The 17,898-nt window shown below is 45.7% G+C and overlaps 1 protein-coding gene across 3 annotated transcripts; it reads left to right on the plus strand.

Annotated features, from left to right (window-relative positions):
* The first annotated feature begins 579 nt into the window (after positions 1 to 579).
* Positions 580 to 14,994, plus strand: rtn2a (reticulon 2a). 3 transcript variants are annotated; one of them, XM_072701425.1, is made up of 10 exons: positions 580 to 777; positions 1,994 to 2,047; positions 2,840 to 3,388; positions 5,771 to 5,980; positions 8,984 to 9,191; positions 9,782 to 9,920; positions 11,723 to 11,792; positions 12,266 to 12,312; positions 13,885 to 13,943; positions 14,893 to 14,994. In XM_072701425.1, exons 1-10 carry the CDS (start codon positions 747 to 749, stop codon positions 14,972 to 14,974), a joined length of 1,449 nt encoding a protein of 482 aa, XP_072557526.1. In that variant the 5' UTR covers positions 580 to 746; the 3' UTR covers positions 14,975 to 14,994. The 3 variants fall into 3 exon arrangements, with proteins under 3 accessions (XP_072557526.1, XP_072557527.1, XP_072557528.1); XM_072701426.1 differs by lacking the exons at positions 580 to 777; positions 1,994 to 2,047; positions 2,840 to 3,388 and adding an exon at positions 5,121 to 5,178; XM_072701427.1 differs by lacking the exons at positions 580 to 777; positions 1,994 to 2,047; positions 2,840 to 3,388; positions 5,771 to 5,980 and adding an exon at positions 6,845 to 6,962.
* The last annotated feature ends 2,904 nt before the right edge of the window (positions 14,995 to 17,898 follow it).

Here is a 17,898-nt window from a genome sequence, read left to right on the forward strand (position 1 = left end):
TGTAGTGACATGTGGATCAGCTGACACACCATGTGACTAAAAGCACTAGGCCTCTGGTGCAGTTGCCAGTTGACTCATGATCACATGTGTGTTATTTCCCCATCTGTTTAGAATTGTGTTGATTATAAGGGAATTGACTATAGGATAAATATTACTTAGTATTTGGGTAGTATTCCATTTGCTTGCCTATTTCTTAGCAGGTTGTAATAGCATTTACTATAATGAATCTGGGCTCCCTTTGTTTACAGTGAGCCTTGGAACAATAAAACTGGAGTAAAATGGTCACTTAATTAAAATTCATAAGAGGCAGAGAGCATGCGCACATATACAGACAAACTGACAGGCTTCACACATATATGTCCAGAATAAGAGGTGTTACATATCAATACACACCGACAGTCGTCCTTGAATGAATAGGGCGGAGTAGCACATGTGCACAGAGACACAAACACACTCCCCCCCTCCCTCTCTCCTGTGCCTCTCCCCTGCATTCAATACACAGAGCAGGAGGGAGGGATAGAGAGAGGGAGGGGCCCGGGGGGAGAGAGAGGGAGAGGGAGGGAGGGTGTGGAAGCGAGCGAGCAAGAGAGAGCCTGGGTGACGGCAGTGCATCGAGGGAAGAAGAAAGGAAAGGAGAGAGGGGGACGGAAGAGGGAGCCGGGGGAGAGAGGTCCACAGAGAGGAGCGACCGGCCGGCAGCGAGGGGAGCGCCAGTCTGAAGGGGCCCCAGAGAGTCTTAATGGAGCATGGGCCAGGTGCTGGGATTCTCCCACTGCAGTGCGTATCTTTTGTCTTTATTGCCGTCTTCCTGCCTGTTGGTGTAGCTCTTGGTGCATCCGTGCTACTGTTGATGGTCTACCCGCCGCCCCCCCCCCTCCCCCCCCATCATCTCGCCGGGAGCATGGCTTGCAGTAAACACATCGGGATGGGCGGCAGGGTGCCGAGGTCCCGCCTTCCCTGCGTAGATGCGCCTGAGAACCCGGGGCACCGGTGCATTTGACAGAACGAGCCCCTCGCTCACCGGAGGGGTCGTAGAAGGGGGTGGAGGTTGACGCTTGCATGTGGACGTGTCGCTCGCATGGTATCCTGCGATGCTGCACCGCCGCTGCTGTGACCCCCCCCCCCCCCGGCGAAACCGTCCCATCCGAATGCATCATAGTCAGCTGGATCTTGTCCAAGTGCCGTTTCTGGGGGTCACTTAGCCGGTCGGTTACTTTCCGGGTCTCCAACCGGCGCAGGAAGTCCAGAGTTTTTGGAGTCCAAGCCGGAGTTGACGTTAATTACAGTTAATGTCCCACATGACAAAATGGTTCATTGACCCTCTTTCAGCGACCAGAACTGAAGGTGTCGATAGAATCTGGGGAGTCCAAATGATAAATAATGTGTATACATTAACAATGCACACTATTCTCTTATTTTATCATACTTTTACTGTTTGGTCCAGCGGCTTTAGAGAGGCAACCATTTTGTTTCTTCTTCCTCAGCTTGTAAAATGTTTTGCACGCAGTTTAAGGGGATAGCTGGCAATCCGTGCTGCGATGGTGTTCTGTCACCCTGCAGCGCACTATTGCAGCTTGCTGATTAATGGGTGGCTCTTTTACCTTCTCTGCTCCATGCAGGCTGGAGCTCACCTAAGAACAGTCGCATGAAAACATCTGCCTGTGTGGGTTGTGATCCGAAATGCTATTTTCGGCTAATGCTGTTTTTGCGACCATCTCTGTCATCCATAAATAAAGCTTTGTGGCACTGAAGCATATTTCAGCATTGGAGTCTATGCCCTGTCTTAGGAACTGTAGGGCAGTGTTTCTAAACCCGGTCCTTGGGACCCCCCATCCAGTCCATGTTTTTGCTCCCTCCCAGCTCCCTGCCAAATTCCTGCCACATTTGTAGGGAGCTGGGAGGGAGCAAAAACATGGCCTGGCTGGGGGAACACTGCTGTAGAGAATGAGGAGTGAACACAGTGCTGATCCTCTCTGCTTCTGACTCGTTCCAGAGGAATTTGGTTCTGTCTCTTCGACACCTGACTCCACACCTCCCTGCACCGATGGTAAGGATCCACCCACCCTGGCTTTGTCTTTCAGCTTCAGGAAACCGTCAGCTGCCGTTTCCTCAGGACTCCAGCTTTTAGCACAGAGATTAGTGCTGTTTTTCTGCTGGGCCAGGCAGACAGTCAAAAATGTTCTGTGGGAAAAAAAACTTATTCTATGATTTTGACTTGACACAATCAGCTTCTCTTTCCTCTCATTCTTCTTCCTGAAATAACAAAATAATGCCACAATTTAATCTGTAATTTTACATTCTGCCAAACTGAAACAATAATGCCATTTTCTCAGTTAATACTGCTGCTTTCCTTAGGTTTAATATAAGTCTAGGTGTTACTATCAGGAATATTTTAAATTGCAGTGATGTGATGATGTGATGATGTGATGTCTCCTGCCTTCTGCTCTACGCTTCCTGGGATGGGCTCCAGGCTCAGTGTACCCTGTGATGGATAAGTGGTTATGGAAAATGGATGGATGGATGGAGGGATGGATGGATGGATGGATGGACAGGCTGATAGAAGTGTAATCTACGATGTAGCACGTGTAATATATTTTGAAATGTTTCTGTTCTCAACTTTTTTTCAAATTTTTCTCAAGAAAAATGGATGGATGGATGGACAGATAATAATGTAATATGTCATGTACAAATGAAACATTTTATAATATCTGCATAGTTCCATGTCCTCGATGTACCCTGTACTTATTATTCAGTATGGAAGAAAAGTGTATGGATGGATGGATGGATGGATGGATAGATAGATGAACAGCCACAGTAACATGTTTCTCATTGATTTCAGGTGGCAATGAAGAGTCAGACTTCCCAGAGTTGCAGACAGCGCGGGAGTGGTCTGATGACGACGACGGTATCGATGATGAAGAAGGCGGAGCCAGCAGCCCATCGGTGTGGGGAACGCCCCGACAGAACTCTTTCGAACTCACTTTCTCATACATAGCCTTCTCAGAGCCGGACTTGGGCGGGGCTTCTCGATGGGACTCGGTGGGGGGGGGTCGGCGCAGGGCGTGGGGTCGGGGAGGCCGGACAGCCCTGGCACGTGCAGATACCTCAGAGACACTTCCCCCTCTCGACTCGCCTCAAGAGGAATGGATGTCTGACTCTTTTCTACCTGAGGAAATGGAGATGGAGGATGAGGCAGAGATGGAGGATGAGGCAGAGAGGACACCTGGGGAGGAGTCTGGCCCGTCCTCAAGCCTCCAACTGACACTGCAGCCTCCATTCTCACCTCCGCCTCCGAAGGACCTTAAGGACGAGGAGACTGCAGTAGAGGGCAGTGAGTGGGGACAGTCCTCACGATCCCAGCAGCTTGACTTTTCAGACAGCCACCAAGGTAAGCAGCTTCAGAACAATGTTACACTATAAAAGAACGTAAACACACTGTACAGAACCATACTGCTGCCAGAAACCATGCTGCTCGGTTCCTGAGAGATCATAGCAGGAGTTTTGGACTAGGCCAGTCAGCATTTTCCACTGCCTCCATTAGCAACTCGACATTTCCATAATACTGTATCTCCACGTTTAATCATGGCTTGGAGCAATGCTTTGCGGCACACCAGTGATGGATCTCTATGAGGCTGTAACTCAGGAATGAGCTCTTGTTTTGCATTTGTGTGGATTTAACTTGAAAAACACAACCAGTTCAGTAATGCCAGATGATTTAGTGACCAGAATGAGCAAGGTTTGTAGCGAAAAGTCCTAAGCCACCTGACAAAATGTCACCTTGCCCCCAGGAGTACCAGCACCTAGTACTGAATAACAAGGGGAGTACCGGCACCTGGTACTGAATAACAAGGGGAGTACCGGCACCTGGTACTGAATAACAAGGGGAGTACCGGCACCTGGTACTGAATAACAAGGGGAGTACCTGCACCTGGTACTGAGTAACAAGGGGAGTACCTGCACCTGGTACTGAATAACAAGGGGAGTACCGTCACCTGGTACTGAATAACAAGGGGAGTACCGGCACCTGGTACTGAATAACAAGGGGAGTACCGGCACCTGGTACTGAATAACAAGGGGAGTACCGGCACCTGGTACTGAATAACAAGGGGAGCACCTGCATCTGGTACTGAGTAACAAGGGGAGTACCTGCACCTGGTACTGAGGAACAAGGGGAGTACCGTCACCTGGTACTGAATAACAAGGGGAGTACCGGCACCTGGTACTGAATAACAAGGGGAGTACCGGCACCTGGTACTGAATAACAAGGGGAGTACCGGCACCTGGTACTGAATAACAAGGGGAGCACCTGCATCTGGTACTGAGTAACAAGGGGAGTACCTGCACCTGGTACTGAGGAACAAGGGGAGTACCGTCACCTGGTACTAAATAACAAGGGGAGTACCTGCACCTGGTACTGAGTAACAAGGGGAGTACCTGCACCTGGTACTGAGGAATAAGGGGAGTACCGTCACCTGGTACTGAATAACAAGGGGAGTACCTGCACCTGGTACTGAATAACAAGGGGAGTACCGGCACCTGGTACTGAATAACAAGGGGAGTACCTGCACCTGGTACTGAATAACAAGGGGAGTACCGGCACCTGGTACTGAATAACAAGGGGAGTACCGGCACCTGGTACTGAATAACAAGGGGAGTACCTGCACCTGGTACTGAGTAACAAGGGGAGTACCTGCATCTGGTACTGAGTAACAAGGGGAGTACCTGCACCTGGTACTGAATAACAAGGGGAGTACCTGCACCTGGTACTGAGTAACAAGGGGAGTACCTGCATCTGGTACTGAGTAACAAGGGGAGTACCTGCACCTGGTACTGAATAACAAGGGGAGTACTGGCACCTGGTACTGAATAACAAGGGGAGTACCTGCACCTGGTACTGAATAACAAAGGGAGTACCGGCACCTGGTACTGAATAACAAGGGGAGTACCGGCACCTAGTACTGAATAACAAGGGGAGTACCTGCACCTGGTACTGAGTAACAAGGGGAGTACCTGCAATTCAAATGAAACCCTTTTCAATGCTTCATTTAATAAATAGCTGTATGCGTGAGCACAGCTGTCTTTGAGGTAGTAGTTGTGAATCAGGTGTGAAGCCGTGTCGTAGCTGAAAACCACGAATGCTCACAGCGTGGCAGCTCCTGAAAGGTGGTATGCAGACAGGTAGATGGTGTAATCCTGAATGGTGGTGCTTGTTTGGCACCAAAAGTACCAAGTATTATAGTTTTGTAAGTCAGTCATTTCTCAGTAAAAAGAACTTATGGAAAATATGTCCTTTCAGATGATTGCAGTTGAAATGGGTATTTTACTCTGTGTTGATAACTGTGTTTGTTGAGTTTAAGAAATACTATGTTTTTAAGTGATTTATAGTATGACTGAATAATTACTTAATAGTTACTCTGTGCCTTTGTGTGGAACACAAAGGCTTCCGGAGGGATTGGATATTCCTCATTAAAATTTTGACAAATTTACAAGGACATTGTACAGGTTGATTTGGATTTGAAACACATAGGTACATACACCTGTGTTTAAATTTATTGTTTTATTGATTTTTTAAATGATCATCACACTTTCATCTATAAAATGATCACAACACTTTAATCTATAAAATTTGTCAGTCCAAAATGCATTTCAATATTGCTCTTTATTGTAGAAATGACATACTCGCTTTTGTGTTTTATGAAAGTTTTCTGAAAAGTTTCTTTGTGTTGTACTTTTGTTGAGAGTTTGCTATGCTATGTGTTCTGCTCTGCAGTTTTATGTGCTGGAGAAAGCTCTCCTGTTGCCATGGAAACCATAGACACACTCCTCGTAGCTGAGCAACCAGGAGGTGGGATCACTGACGTGACATCATCTACTTCATCTTCTTCTATTGGCCAAAGCACTCAGGAAGAGCCGGGGAGTGAGCACTTGTACTCAGAGTTAAGCCTATCAGAGGACATAACACAGTGGATGCAGACAGAAGGTAGAAGGCCATTGTACCTACCTCTTTGATTATGCTTCTAGATTTTCTAAATTTGTGCATGCTTCTCATAATGACGATGGTTGTGTCCTAATGTGTAAAACAACAACATTATTATAGCAAATAATGTTAACTCTCCACAACTTCACATTTTTACTATCAGTGGTGGCTGTAAACAGCACATTGTGAAGTTCTCAAAATATCCAGAATTGAAAGCAAGCTGATAAAATCATAGGCATTTGCATTTGTGTGGTAGAGATAGAACAGCAGAACCAGAATCTGCGTGACCTGTAGGTTCAAGAGGATGTAGACAAATTAGCCAATTTATAACACAGGCCTGTCTTTCAGTTTTATTGCAGTGAAGCAGTGGGCATCAGTTTGCATATCTGTTACCTTTCAGCAAAGTGTGACTAATTGCTGAATCACTCACTGCTCTTGCAGCACTGCACTTTTAAATAGGCAATTTGTTATTTTGGTATCTATGAGAGTTCGAGATTTGACAGGTTTGAGAGATGGTACGAGGTGAGGCTGTAAATAATGTCCCCCACAATGTAATAAAATCCAGTTTTTTTGACGTTGTGGGGACCATTTTTCAGGCCCCCACAAAGATCTATGAATGCAATCAAACGTAAAAGCAAAAATGCCAAAAGTCTCATATTTAATTTGGTTACTTATGCTTCAGGGTAGGGCTGGGTAGCGGTTAAGGTCATCATGTTGGGATTAGAGTTTTCCCCATAGAAATGAATGGAGAGTCCCCACAAAGATTACAAACCTGTGTGTGTCTGCGTGTGTCTATGTGTATGTGTGTCTGGGTGACTCCTGGGGGGGTGAGGGGGGGGTGTGTACAATTGGCCGGATATAATTAGGCCAGCAGTACTGCTGACTGGGCAGGAGCGACCAAAAACAGCCCAGAGGGCCTTAGCCAGTCGGGGGGTCTGTGACGAGAGAGATCAGCAGGACCAAGCGGCCAAAATGACGGACAAAGGTGAGGGAGAGAAGCCCGGAAAACGAGATTAATGCCGGAACCACGAAGAGATGGGAGTCTGGGGGCCATTTGGTTGGCATCTAAGCCAGGAAGTAGGCTTTAGTGATGGCCGACAATGAGAAGTCATCGTGTTCTTCTGCCTGTGGAGCAGTGAGCTTGTTCTACACTGACTGAGTCATGAATCAGGCCTTGGTGGGACGACGGATCTTTCTTGCAGAGACACCGATATTACTGAGATCTTTTGGATCTTCTGCAAGAAACAGAAGGACTCCGAGGGTGATATTTATTGAAGTTGTACGACAGGTGTCAGTGGTACTTAGTCTGTAGTTGAGTGAGTCGTGAATCTGGAACATGCCACATCAGATCAGATGGGTCTATCCATTATTTCGACTTGGCAAACATGAGCTATCTGTTCGCATTTCTTTTTAATAAGCTGCTCTTGGATTTGTAGGTCACCAGTTACCGAGACGCCGTGGTTGTTTACTTTAAAAGGCCGTGATTTTAAGCAGAGGCTGTGACTTTCAGTGGCTGGAAGGCAGCTTCTGTCAGATCGTGTGCGGCTGCCTGCTATCGGTCTGTGTGTTTGTGTGCCTGCCTACAAATTTCTGTACTTAAAATTCACAACTCACCCATTCAGAATTATTCAAGACCTGGGAGTCACTGCTGAAGGGCCAAAAATAGCTTGTCGATCACACTACAAGATTTTAAATCCAATAAAAAAAATTTAAATAAATATCAATAGTGTATTTAAGCAATAGTGGATTTTGATACATTTATATTTTTTCCAGTGTGATGATAATGTGGTTCTGGCTTTGAGCGTGGCGGCTCTCGCTGGTGGAGAACCCTGCATCCATCTGTTCGAGGGACAGGTGTCATGTTTTATGAATAGCGCTGCAGTTGGTCTATCCTTTGTCATGCCTACGGGCACCAGGTGCTAAGGGAACATCTCTGCCGTCAATGTGGCCCCCGCTGCCCTTCTGTCCGAGTGCCGGCAGCTTCAGGGGAGAACTCAGCAGTGACCGAATACGCTGTGAGCAATATGAGGGCTGGCGAAGCTTCACCGGATGCTGGTTATGTTTGAAACTTAGCCTGACGCAGACAAATTGGCTGTATTTGCATTGAACACTCGGTCCTCCGGGCTTCCAGGATATATGTAAAGCTGCCCATGGCTGAAAGGTGAAATGATATCATCTGCAAATATTTCAGCAGCAAAAAATAATCTATGTTACAGTGAAACTCGAGGCCGCATTTGAATTGTGTGGGGAAAGCTCTGATATGGGGGGGGGGGAGAGATGGGATGGGGGAGGGCAGATGGATAACCGCTCTGGCTGTATCTACTGTTACAGCAGTCCCAGCGGGGGCTGCTCAGAGCGAGCCAGTGGCAGCTCCTGCTGTGCATGGGGGAGGTGGGAGAGCCAGACTTGGGGGGGGGGGGGGGGGGAATGAGGGCTGTCAGCAGGTGCTTTTAGTGGCAGCATTCAATTTCTGGGTCTTTCACCAAGCCCCCCCCACCCCCTCACCCTGACCAGCCATTCCCTTCCTGCGCTCTCTCTATATTTAGCCAAGCCGGAATTCTGAAACGCTCCCATCGTCGCTCCCCCCCCCCCCAGCAGGCCGAGGGCCTTCCACATTTCCGAGGCAAGTGGGGGCAAGAGACCCCCGCCTACAACCCGTGCTTCAATAGCTTAAAAACATCCCACTGAGGGGTTGCTGTAATTACTGGGCAGGAATGAGGTGATGGGAATTGTGGGTAATATCCCACGTTCACCTGATTCCTCCTTGACAGCTTTAGTGTAATCATATTTCCCCCAGCCTTTTAAAAATGGTTTCTATGCTAAAAGGCCACACTCTGCCAGAGGGTCTCTCTCCGCTTCTGCCTCCGTTATTCTCTTGCTTTACTGTTAGCCTTTCTGGGTCGTTTTCATTTTATCTGCCGATTTCAGATAAATTGGCTCCACTCCTGTTTCATAACACATCGCTCCATCTTTGCTGTTCCCCCCTCCCAACCCCCGCCCCCTCAGTCCTGGACCTGATCTACTGGAAGGACATGGAGCGCACAGGCCTGCTCTTCACCGGGCTGGTGGTGGGTCTGCTCTCCCTCTTCCAGCTCAGCATCATCACCGTGGTGTCCACCCTGTGCCTGGTCACCATGTGCTTCACCATCTCCGTCCGCATCTACTACCACGTGCTGCACGCGCTGCAGTGGGGGGATGGTGTGCACCCCTTCCAGTGAGTGGGCTGCCTTTTTGGGACACCTAATTCTGGGACACCCCCCAGTCACATGCTCTGGGGGGGTCTCTGAATATGCTTCATAATGCTGCCTCTTCTGATGTTTTTATGATATTTTGGAAAGTCTGCAGCTTGATACTTTGTTACCAAATGTATGTATAAATATGTATGTTTTACTACTGGCATCCCATCAGTCCCGTGTTTCCTGCAATAGTGGATGGATGGATGGATGGATGATTAGATATTACTCAGCCAAGAATATTTTTCCTTATGGACCCTACATAGGGATACCCACCACCAATTCCAAACCTTTGGTTACTACCAAAAAAATATTGGATGGTATTAACTTAGCAAATGGATTTTTGGAAGGTCTGAAAAGCAGGCCTACCTGTAACTTTCAGCCCCTTTGGTCCAGCTGCTTATGTGAATTTTATGTAATGTTGGATAATTACCCCCCTTAGGTTGAAAGCTAAAGGTTTATGTTATGTCAGTATAGTGGTGGGCATGGCAGTGTTTGGAACGGAACACGGACCCGCAGCACGGAACGTGTGCTCTCCGCTGTTCCTCCCGGACCGTCTCTCTCTCTTCAGGTGGTATCTCGACTATGACATCAGCCTGACTGGGGAAAAGGCAGATCATTACATGCGGCGCACCATCGTCCTGTCGTTCTCCACGTTCGCGGAGATGAAGAGTCTCCTCCTCGTCGCCAACCTGGTCAACTCTTTGAAGGTATATTGCTGATATATATACGCCAAAAATTTTGCAAGAGTCACGCAAGGCCTTGTGTGATGTAGATACCCAAAACATACCCAAAAAACTTTTGTGCTTCTCATTGAGTACCTGCTCATCTCTGTCCCTTGATCTGCCCGCGTTTTGGTTGTTGGGCACATGGTGCACCGATGCACAGCCCCACCCCGCAGCCCAGCCTAGCCCCTCCCCCTTTCCGGGCTTGCCCACTCATCAGGGGGTAGCTCATTAACTCATTGGCTGAGCACGCTGGCTGGCCGCATTGGCATCATCCGGCTCATGGGCGCGCTAACCGGCATAGCGCATTAGCGAGAAGCGGCCCGGACATGGCGATGTCACGCCGATTGCAGCCCAGCTGAAAATGCCGGCTTTTGTAAGGATAATTGCAGTGATTGCACACGCTTGTTGGGAAGGAGGCCAGGTTTGACGAGAGCTGGACTGTCAATGTCAAGAGATTACAAAGTGCAAAGTGAAATTTGTGTCCTTTCATCCTCTCGCCATCAGTGTGTCTCTGCTACTTCTCTCACATCCTTTCTTTAATCCTCCTCCTCCTTATGTCATTTTTTCCTTTTTCTCTCAGTGCTAATTTAGAGTGGAAAGAGTGTCCAAAGAGAACAAGTACATGCATTTTTTCAGGTTCTGTTTGTGTCCATGAATTGCCGGCTAAACGTGTGATAATCATCCCCACTAAGCGGGTTTAGCCGGGATTGTGTCTGGCTTAGCAGGATAGGGATTTGAACTTCCGTATAGAAGGTCATCGGTTCGCGTCCTTGAGCAGAGTAATCGGGTCACACCTGGGTCCCTGACAAGGACCCTGATCTTTTCAATAAAATGCATCTGCTGCCTCGTAAAGTAGCATTGATGTGCCATTTGAATGATGCAGCATGCTAACATACGTGCCTCTCTAGTGCTCTTATTGCCTGGCTATTTGATCCAGCCATTTGATATCAGCTATGATGCTGAACTCTGAACTGACAGTTATGTGACATGAGACACACGAGACCTTTAAGGGAGTGAGAGGGAGTTCAGGAGAGAGGCAGGCGGACTGCGACACAACAGAGGAAACCTGAGCGGTCGCAGAATAAACCTCTGCAAGACGTGCCGTGCTATTTTTTTTATCCAACTGTCAATGAGGAGATACAGGACTGTGCAAAAGTCGTAGTCACTCAAAGCGGGTTGTGTCTGAATGATCTTCGCGTTGGTGTGAGACTACGCCTGCCAGGGTATGTCAGCTTAGCCGTTTCAGAACCTCTCCTCAAGCCAGTATTTGCAGCAACCGTCCAAAACGCCCGTGAAATTGACACAACCACTAGCACGCCATCAATACTGCATCAAATTATTTCATTAATTACGTTAATTAATTAAGAGAGCTGGTGGTAAAATTAAACCAACACATGGAAAGGCTGCGGTGCCCAATTAGAGGTTTGGGAATTGAAGCAGCGTTCATCTAGCCATCCAAGAAGATATCAGTGACTTTTAGAGAAAAGACGAAATTCTTGTTATTTTTTGTGTTATTGTTCATTTGCATGTATTCTAATGTTAAGTATTTTCTTCTGAGTAAATATTTTTTTGCTACACAGATAAATAGCTAAACATTTAATTCCTGTCCATAGGGGCTGCCCTGTTGTTAATTTTCTTCTCAATTGCCAATTGATTTACACCTGGAACAAGCTGCTTTCTATCTAAGTAAACTGTCCAGTTACAGGTAGCTAATTATCTGATACGTTGAGTGTGCGATAAGCACTGCAGTAGTGTGATGCATTTTGTGTTTTTGCTTTTAATAGTTCCTGGTGCTGGCATATCTGCTGACGTACGTGGGAGCCATCGTCAATGGACTAACCATCATGATCATCGGTAAGTCCCTTCTGATGGGTGTGTCCCATGGCAACCGTTGTTATGATCTCTCTTCTTGTCTTTCCTCGCACGTCACTCTCACCCTACTCCCTATAAAAAAAACACACACAGTAACTCTGCTTATTCCCTCACTATACTCACTCCCACCGCTTCTCTATTAGGTAATTTTTATTTACCGTTAGCTTTAAACTTATTTTTCTACTAATACTACACTCATACTGTTCTCCTACTACATTGTCCTGAGTCCTTTTACACGCCACCATGTTATTTCTTACAAACTTAACAGCCTGTTCAATTGTTTTCCCAAATTTAGCTCACTTGAGCCACCTACAAATTCACAGTGCGAGAAGTGTTTGTAAAGAACTGTGGGAAAATCAGAACAGTGGGTATTTTCCAATCTGTGTTCCCTGAAGTATAAACAGGCAAACTGTGCATCACCTCCTACATCTTTTGTCCGTCTGTTGCCACCTCAGGTGTCATCGCTGTGTTCTCAATCCCGCTGTTCTACAGACAACGCAAGGTATGACCCTCCCCTAGGCTCAAGCACAAACATGTGCTTATGACTTATTAATGACTATTGATGGGCGGAACGAATGTCAGAGTATGACATATTCGCTGCATATCTTAATACATATTTTGTTTCACAGTAGTTCTACGCTGTTATGTATGTTTTCATGACTTTGCTTTGGTCAGGAGTGACAAATCCACCTTTTGTCCTTATTGCAGTTGATATTCAGGCATAAAAAATTATATTTTAAGACTAATTGTTTACCAGATCTAAAATAAACCCCACAGTCAGTTCCTGGACTGCTGCTAAGTCAATTCTTGGGAGACATTGACTGATCTGAACCACACACTCCAAATGGAAAGAGGGTGAAGACGTTTAGCCCACTATTGTCCAACCCAGTCCACAGGAACTCCCAGACAGTCCATATTTTTGTTACCATCCAGCTCCCAACACGCCCACATTAGGCATTCTGAGTTTTTGATTGGCTGGAGGCTCAGAGGGAGCAAAAGTGTGGACTGTCTGGGAGTCCAGGAGTACTGGGTTGGGAAACACTGGATAACCTTTGGAGATAGGTTGGGGGTTTGGGCTTCAAAAGCCCAGCTCTATCAGATTATTCAGAATCTTTTTTGTCACATGACAAAGACCAGGATACATTTTTGTTGGCACAGGCTGTTACTGTTGGACACACTATGTCAAAAGACCACTGACAAAATGCCACTCTGAAAACAAACAAACAAACTTATTTTTGCATAGCGCGTTATCACAACATTACATTGTCTCTAAGCGCTTTACAGCATCCCCGCCCAAAGCCCCCAGTGAGTAAGCCAGAGGGGACAGTGGCAAGGAAAAACTCCCTAGAAGGAAGAAACTTTGGGAAGGACCAGACTCAGAGGGGGAGCCCATCCTCCAGGGGGCAGCAGAGGAAGCCCTAACCCTAACCAGACTCAGAGGGGGAGCCCATCCTCCAGGGGCCGGCAGGGAGAGACAAATTGGAGTGATAGACAGTGCGACTTGGCACTTAGCCAAGTCATAAGATTTGAGACACAACTGGGGAGCAGGGAGGCGATGACAAGCCGGTGCCAATGCGCCTAACGATCGCCAGGCAAAACATTACTGAGAGATGGGACATGTGAATTGGCAATAGCCTTACCTAAAACACGGGCATGGGCCTGGCAAGGGCTAGATGGGCAGTTGCCCGGGGCAGCATCGTTCAAGGGATGCCCGCACAACTGCACATCCGAGCAGCTGGGTCGGATGTCGCACAGGGCGCCAAGGATACCAGAAATGCTGCTGAATACAGAAAATCAGAGTGAATAGGTGGCACCGTGGCTCGTGGGGTGGCTCACGCTTCATGGCCTGTGGGATTGACCCCCATCCTGGTTCTCTGGGTTTGGCATCAGCATGTTCTCCCTGGGATCATGTCTCTGTTTTCCTCCCTCCTGTGACAAACTGGCTTTCTGTCCAGCCCAATTACTGGGATGGGCCTTTTTGGAATTTAATATTAAGTTTTGAATTGGATTTAAATTTCACAATTGCACTGCTTTGATATTTGTGACTCACACAATCTTCTCTTTATAATAACAGGCACAGATTGACAATTTTCTGGCAGCGGTCAAGGGGCATATATATAATGTCAAAGATATGTGAGTATATGTGGCATATATATAATGTCAAAGATATGTGAGTATATGTGGCATATATATAATGTCAAAGATATGTGAGTATATGTGGCATATATATAATGTCAAAGATATGTGAGTATATGTGGCATATATATAATGTCAAAGATATGTGAGTATATGTGGCATATATATAATGTCAAAGATATGTGAGTATATGTGGCATATATATAATGTCAAAGATATGTGAGTATATGTGGCATATATATAATGTCAAAGATATGTGAGTATATGTGGCATATATATAATGTCAAAGATATGTGAGTATATGTGGCAGTATGTGGGACAATATTCAAACAAGCCTGATAATAAGAGTCTGAAAAATTACTCTTGTCGATATTACAGTTACTTTCATGCAAGGAGACTGGAATATAAAGAGCATTCCGGTAACACTTAGAGCAGTCATATAACTGCATTATAGATACCTTCATAATGCATTATAACACATTCATAAAGTATTGTAAACACGGCTATAACTATTTATAAAAAGGTATAATACATTATAAGCATGTTTATTATGCATTATGAATGCTCTCATATATACTGTAAAGCACTATAAATACCTTCATAATACATAATAATCATGGCTATATTATACCTTTTTATAACTATTTGTAGCCGTGTTTATAATACTTTATGAATGCATTACAATGCATTATGACGGTATGCATAATGCAAGTTATATGACTGCTCTAAGTAAAGTGTTACCATAATTCCTTTATTAAAACTATGTTACGTGAAAAATATGTAGCAGATTGTAAAAAATACTCATTTGACTTACGCCTTTTATAAAGCCAGTTGCTCCCAGCAATTAACTCACTAAGTTTCTGAATGACCCCTGGTATAATTTCACCGAAATGTTAAATAATATGACTAAAGCTGTATTTTCATTTTCTATATTCTCCTCTGACAGTTTTCACAGGTTGTGTCAAGGTGGGAGTCCCGGGTTGGACCATGACCCCACCCCCGGTGGAGCCAAGCCCAAAATAAAATAGGGGGCCGGGGTGAAGCCACAGGCTGCCACTCACATGTCTTAATCAGCAGCCTGTGTCCGCATGGCTTGGGGGAGGAGTACATGTGGGAGGGAGGGGGGAAAGGATGAGCCTCATAGAAATAGATGGTTGGGGGGGGGGGGGGGGGTGTCAGAATCTTTGGTCCTGGAGTTTCTGGTGGGATCCAGTGGGAATAAGAAGTTTCACTGGACCAGTGAGACAAAGAAACACTGCTGCTGATGAAAAGGGCAGCTCCAATCCTTGGCGGAAGGTCAGAACACAGGCAGGCCTGCAAGGGACCTTCATCCAATCAGAGAAGCCACGACATTATGACATCATTCGAAGGCTAGCCGGGAAACTCCCTGAGCCGACGCAAGACTGGAGTCGGCTCATGGCCGGGAAGAGGGACCGATAAGCAGGCGAACCATCAGGCTTCCGAGCACAGAGGTGATGGATTCCAGTGTGAGGCTTGGTGCGTTGGCCTGATGTCAAGTGGGAACCTGCAGCTCTCTTAGTCTGTCACCCAAGAGTGCAATTAAAATACATAATAGTCTCCTTTTACTACGTTTCCACTTCCTTTTCCTGGAGACAGTCAGGCGTGTGAGGATCTTGGAATGACTCACACTCCCAGTTCAGCTGACATGAGTTCGGGAGGTTTCATAGCCTTGTTTCCGGGGGGCTAGAAAACAGGCTAAGCTCATGAACATGAACACAGGCTTTAACTGAATTATGGAGGAAATCAGTGGGAATGGGAAACAGACATAGCAGGGTACACAACCAGGCATTACATCGTTATATCAGCTTACATCATTTTCTTGGTTGGATTCCCCCCTGTATGTGTCCTACTGGCCATAGCAGTTACACTTCAGATTCCAATTGGATGGGTTCATCATGCAATATATGGAAAAATCAGTCATGGCAACACCCCTTATTCTTCTTCTTGGTGTTTTTTTTTCGTTGAGTGATGCTTCTTTTATCAGATCTGGCTGTGTGCAGTGTCACCCATCGTGCCTCTAAGGTAGAGAGCTCGCCCTCTACCGCTCGCTTATGCAGCCAGCAGCTGGCCAGCTTACACACTACCCCCTAGTGGTGGAATGATGTCACTACCACTCAACCGTGGCTCTCAATAACGAGGTGACACACAGCCTGGGTCCACAGCTGCGGTGAGCCCGCGGCTCCATTGATCTGGATCTTTTCAGCTTTAGCTTCGACTGTATGAAAATATGTCAAGTTCAAAACGGACTTCACAGCTTTACTATCAGGGAGGCCCAAACCCACGAGTGCTGATCTTAACCCCATTTCAGGATTAGTCTCTAGCCCATCATCAAAGTGCATTTATTAATTATAATCAGGCTGACGTGGGGACGTTCAGTGTGAGGAACAGAAGAATCAGTAGCAAAGTTTTAAGAGCTGCACAAATATATGTCCGGGGAGTGTAGCTGGTGGGTCCAGAGCATTACAGAAACTCGTCAGTAGCTGCAAGACCAATCGAACAGTGGATTTAGTATTTATATATGATAGCCTACTATAATGTTAGAAGTACCTTTTGAATATTTTAAGACTGCAATGAACAGGTATATAAAGTTGTTACTAAAATTTAGTGATAATGAATGTTAAATCTCATTTTAATATTTCCCAAACATTGCATAAATATCGGGCACTTAAAATTCTTAGAAATATATAAAAAAATTGATAAATAAAGCATACATAAATCAAGTAATATTTAAAAATGTATCAAATGTATTTAGTTTGTCTTTAGGTAGCCTAAAGACTCGAAACCGAGCTGCACCCAAAGGAGCGGAGTCTCCCGGTACCCCTTTAACGGGCGCTTGCGTCCAGTGGTCTGTCTTGTGCATGTATTACATTATGAACTGGTAATACACGATGAAAGTTTACTGGAGCTATGCTGGAGAATGTCATTTAGAGGTGGGCTGATTTTTCGCTTGCCTTAATGTTCGTATCTTATTCATTTGCTTTAAAAAAAAAAAAACTTAAACTTTAAAGAAATCTGGTTCCGTATGTATGCTCAGATGTATGTATGCATGTACATTTGTGCACAAAGGTACTTTTGTGTGTGCCTTTGCGAAATGAAATAGTACAAAAGGATGGGTTACTCCGGGTTTTGCCACGCCGCAGTGTCCTTGCACGTCCCTCGCGCGCTCAGATATGCAGCGACAGTGGTATCTCATCCAGATCACTTTTACCTGAGGCTGGGACTGACTGAATTCCTCCTTGATCAGAAGAGAACTGTTCCGATATAAACTTAAAACATCCCACTGCACTAAGGTTCTTTAAGAAAAGTGCGACTACCTGGATGTGGACTAAAGAGACGAAAATTCTGACTATAACCGAGAGTATTTTGTAAAAATGACGTCCAAAACGTAAGCTCCCCCTGGTGGTGCGGGGATTATCTACTGTAGCCTTATCAATGGTGATCGATGGAAGGTACATGAACATGCAAGAGACTTTGACTTGACTGAAAAAAACAAGTATGATCTAACAAACCTTACTGTACTGTGATGAATTTATGAATAATCTGTTTAGGATTTCTTTTTGTAATTACACATAAATAATATAATTGATTCTTGCAATAAAGAGATGAAAAATTTTATGGATAAAATCATTTTTATGATGCACCATCCATTGTTGTTTTTGCAGGAATGGTTGATAATACATGGATTACACTAAGCAATATTAAGAAGAGTTCAGCTGAGTACTTGTGTATGCCATTTTATTTCAAACAAACTCCACAATGACCAATTTTGGAACGATGGCAAGGGCAGCCACATATACACACAGGTAACTGGGACTACACAAGAAATAGGTGCGGGCCATTGACAAAGGTGCAGGCTAGGAATAACAAGGCTCGGGTGTGGGTCTTAAGCAGTCAGGAAGGTTTCAAACGCTAGGAAAGGGATGACTAGCGC

Source organism: Paramormyrops kingsleyae, chromosome 17 (assembly GCF_048594095.1).
Source record: "Paramormyrops kingsleyae isolate MSU_618 chromosome 17, PKINGS_0.4, whole genome shotgun sequence".
NCBI lineage: Eukaryota > Metazoa > Chordata > Actinopteri > Osteoglossiformes > Mormyridae > Paramormyrops > Paramormyrops kingsleyae.

What these genes read in the sequence shown, in the direction of transcription:
- rtn2a (XM_072701425.1), top strand. Translation starts at nt 747, where the DNA reads ATGGGCCAGGTGCTGGGATTCTCCCACTGCA. An exon ending in CTTTTCAGACAGCCACCAAG is followed by an intron (nt 3,389 to 5,770) that starts GTAAGCAGCTTC and finishes TCTGCTCTGCAG; the next exon opens with TTTTATGTGCTGGAGAAAGC. An exon ending in TGTTCTACAGACAACGCAAG is followed by an intron (nt 12,313 to 13,884) that starts GTATGACCCTCC and finishes TTATAATAACAG; the next exon opens with GCACAGATTGACAATTTTCT.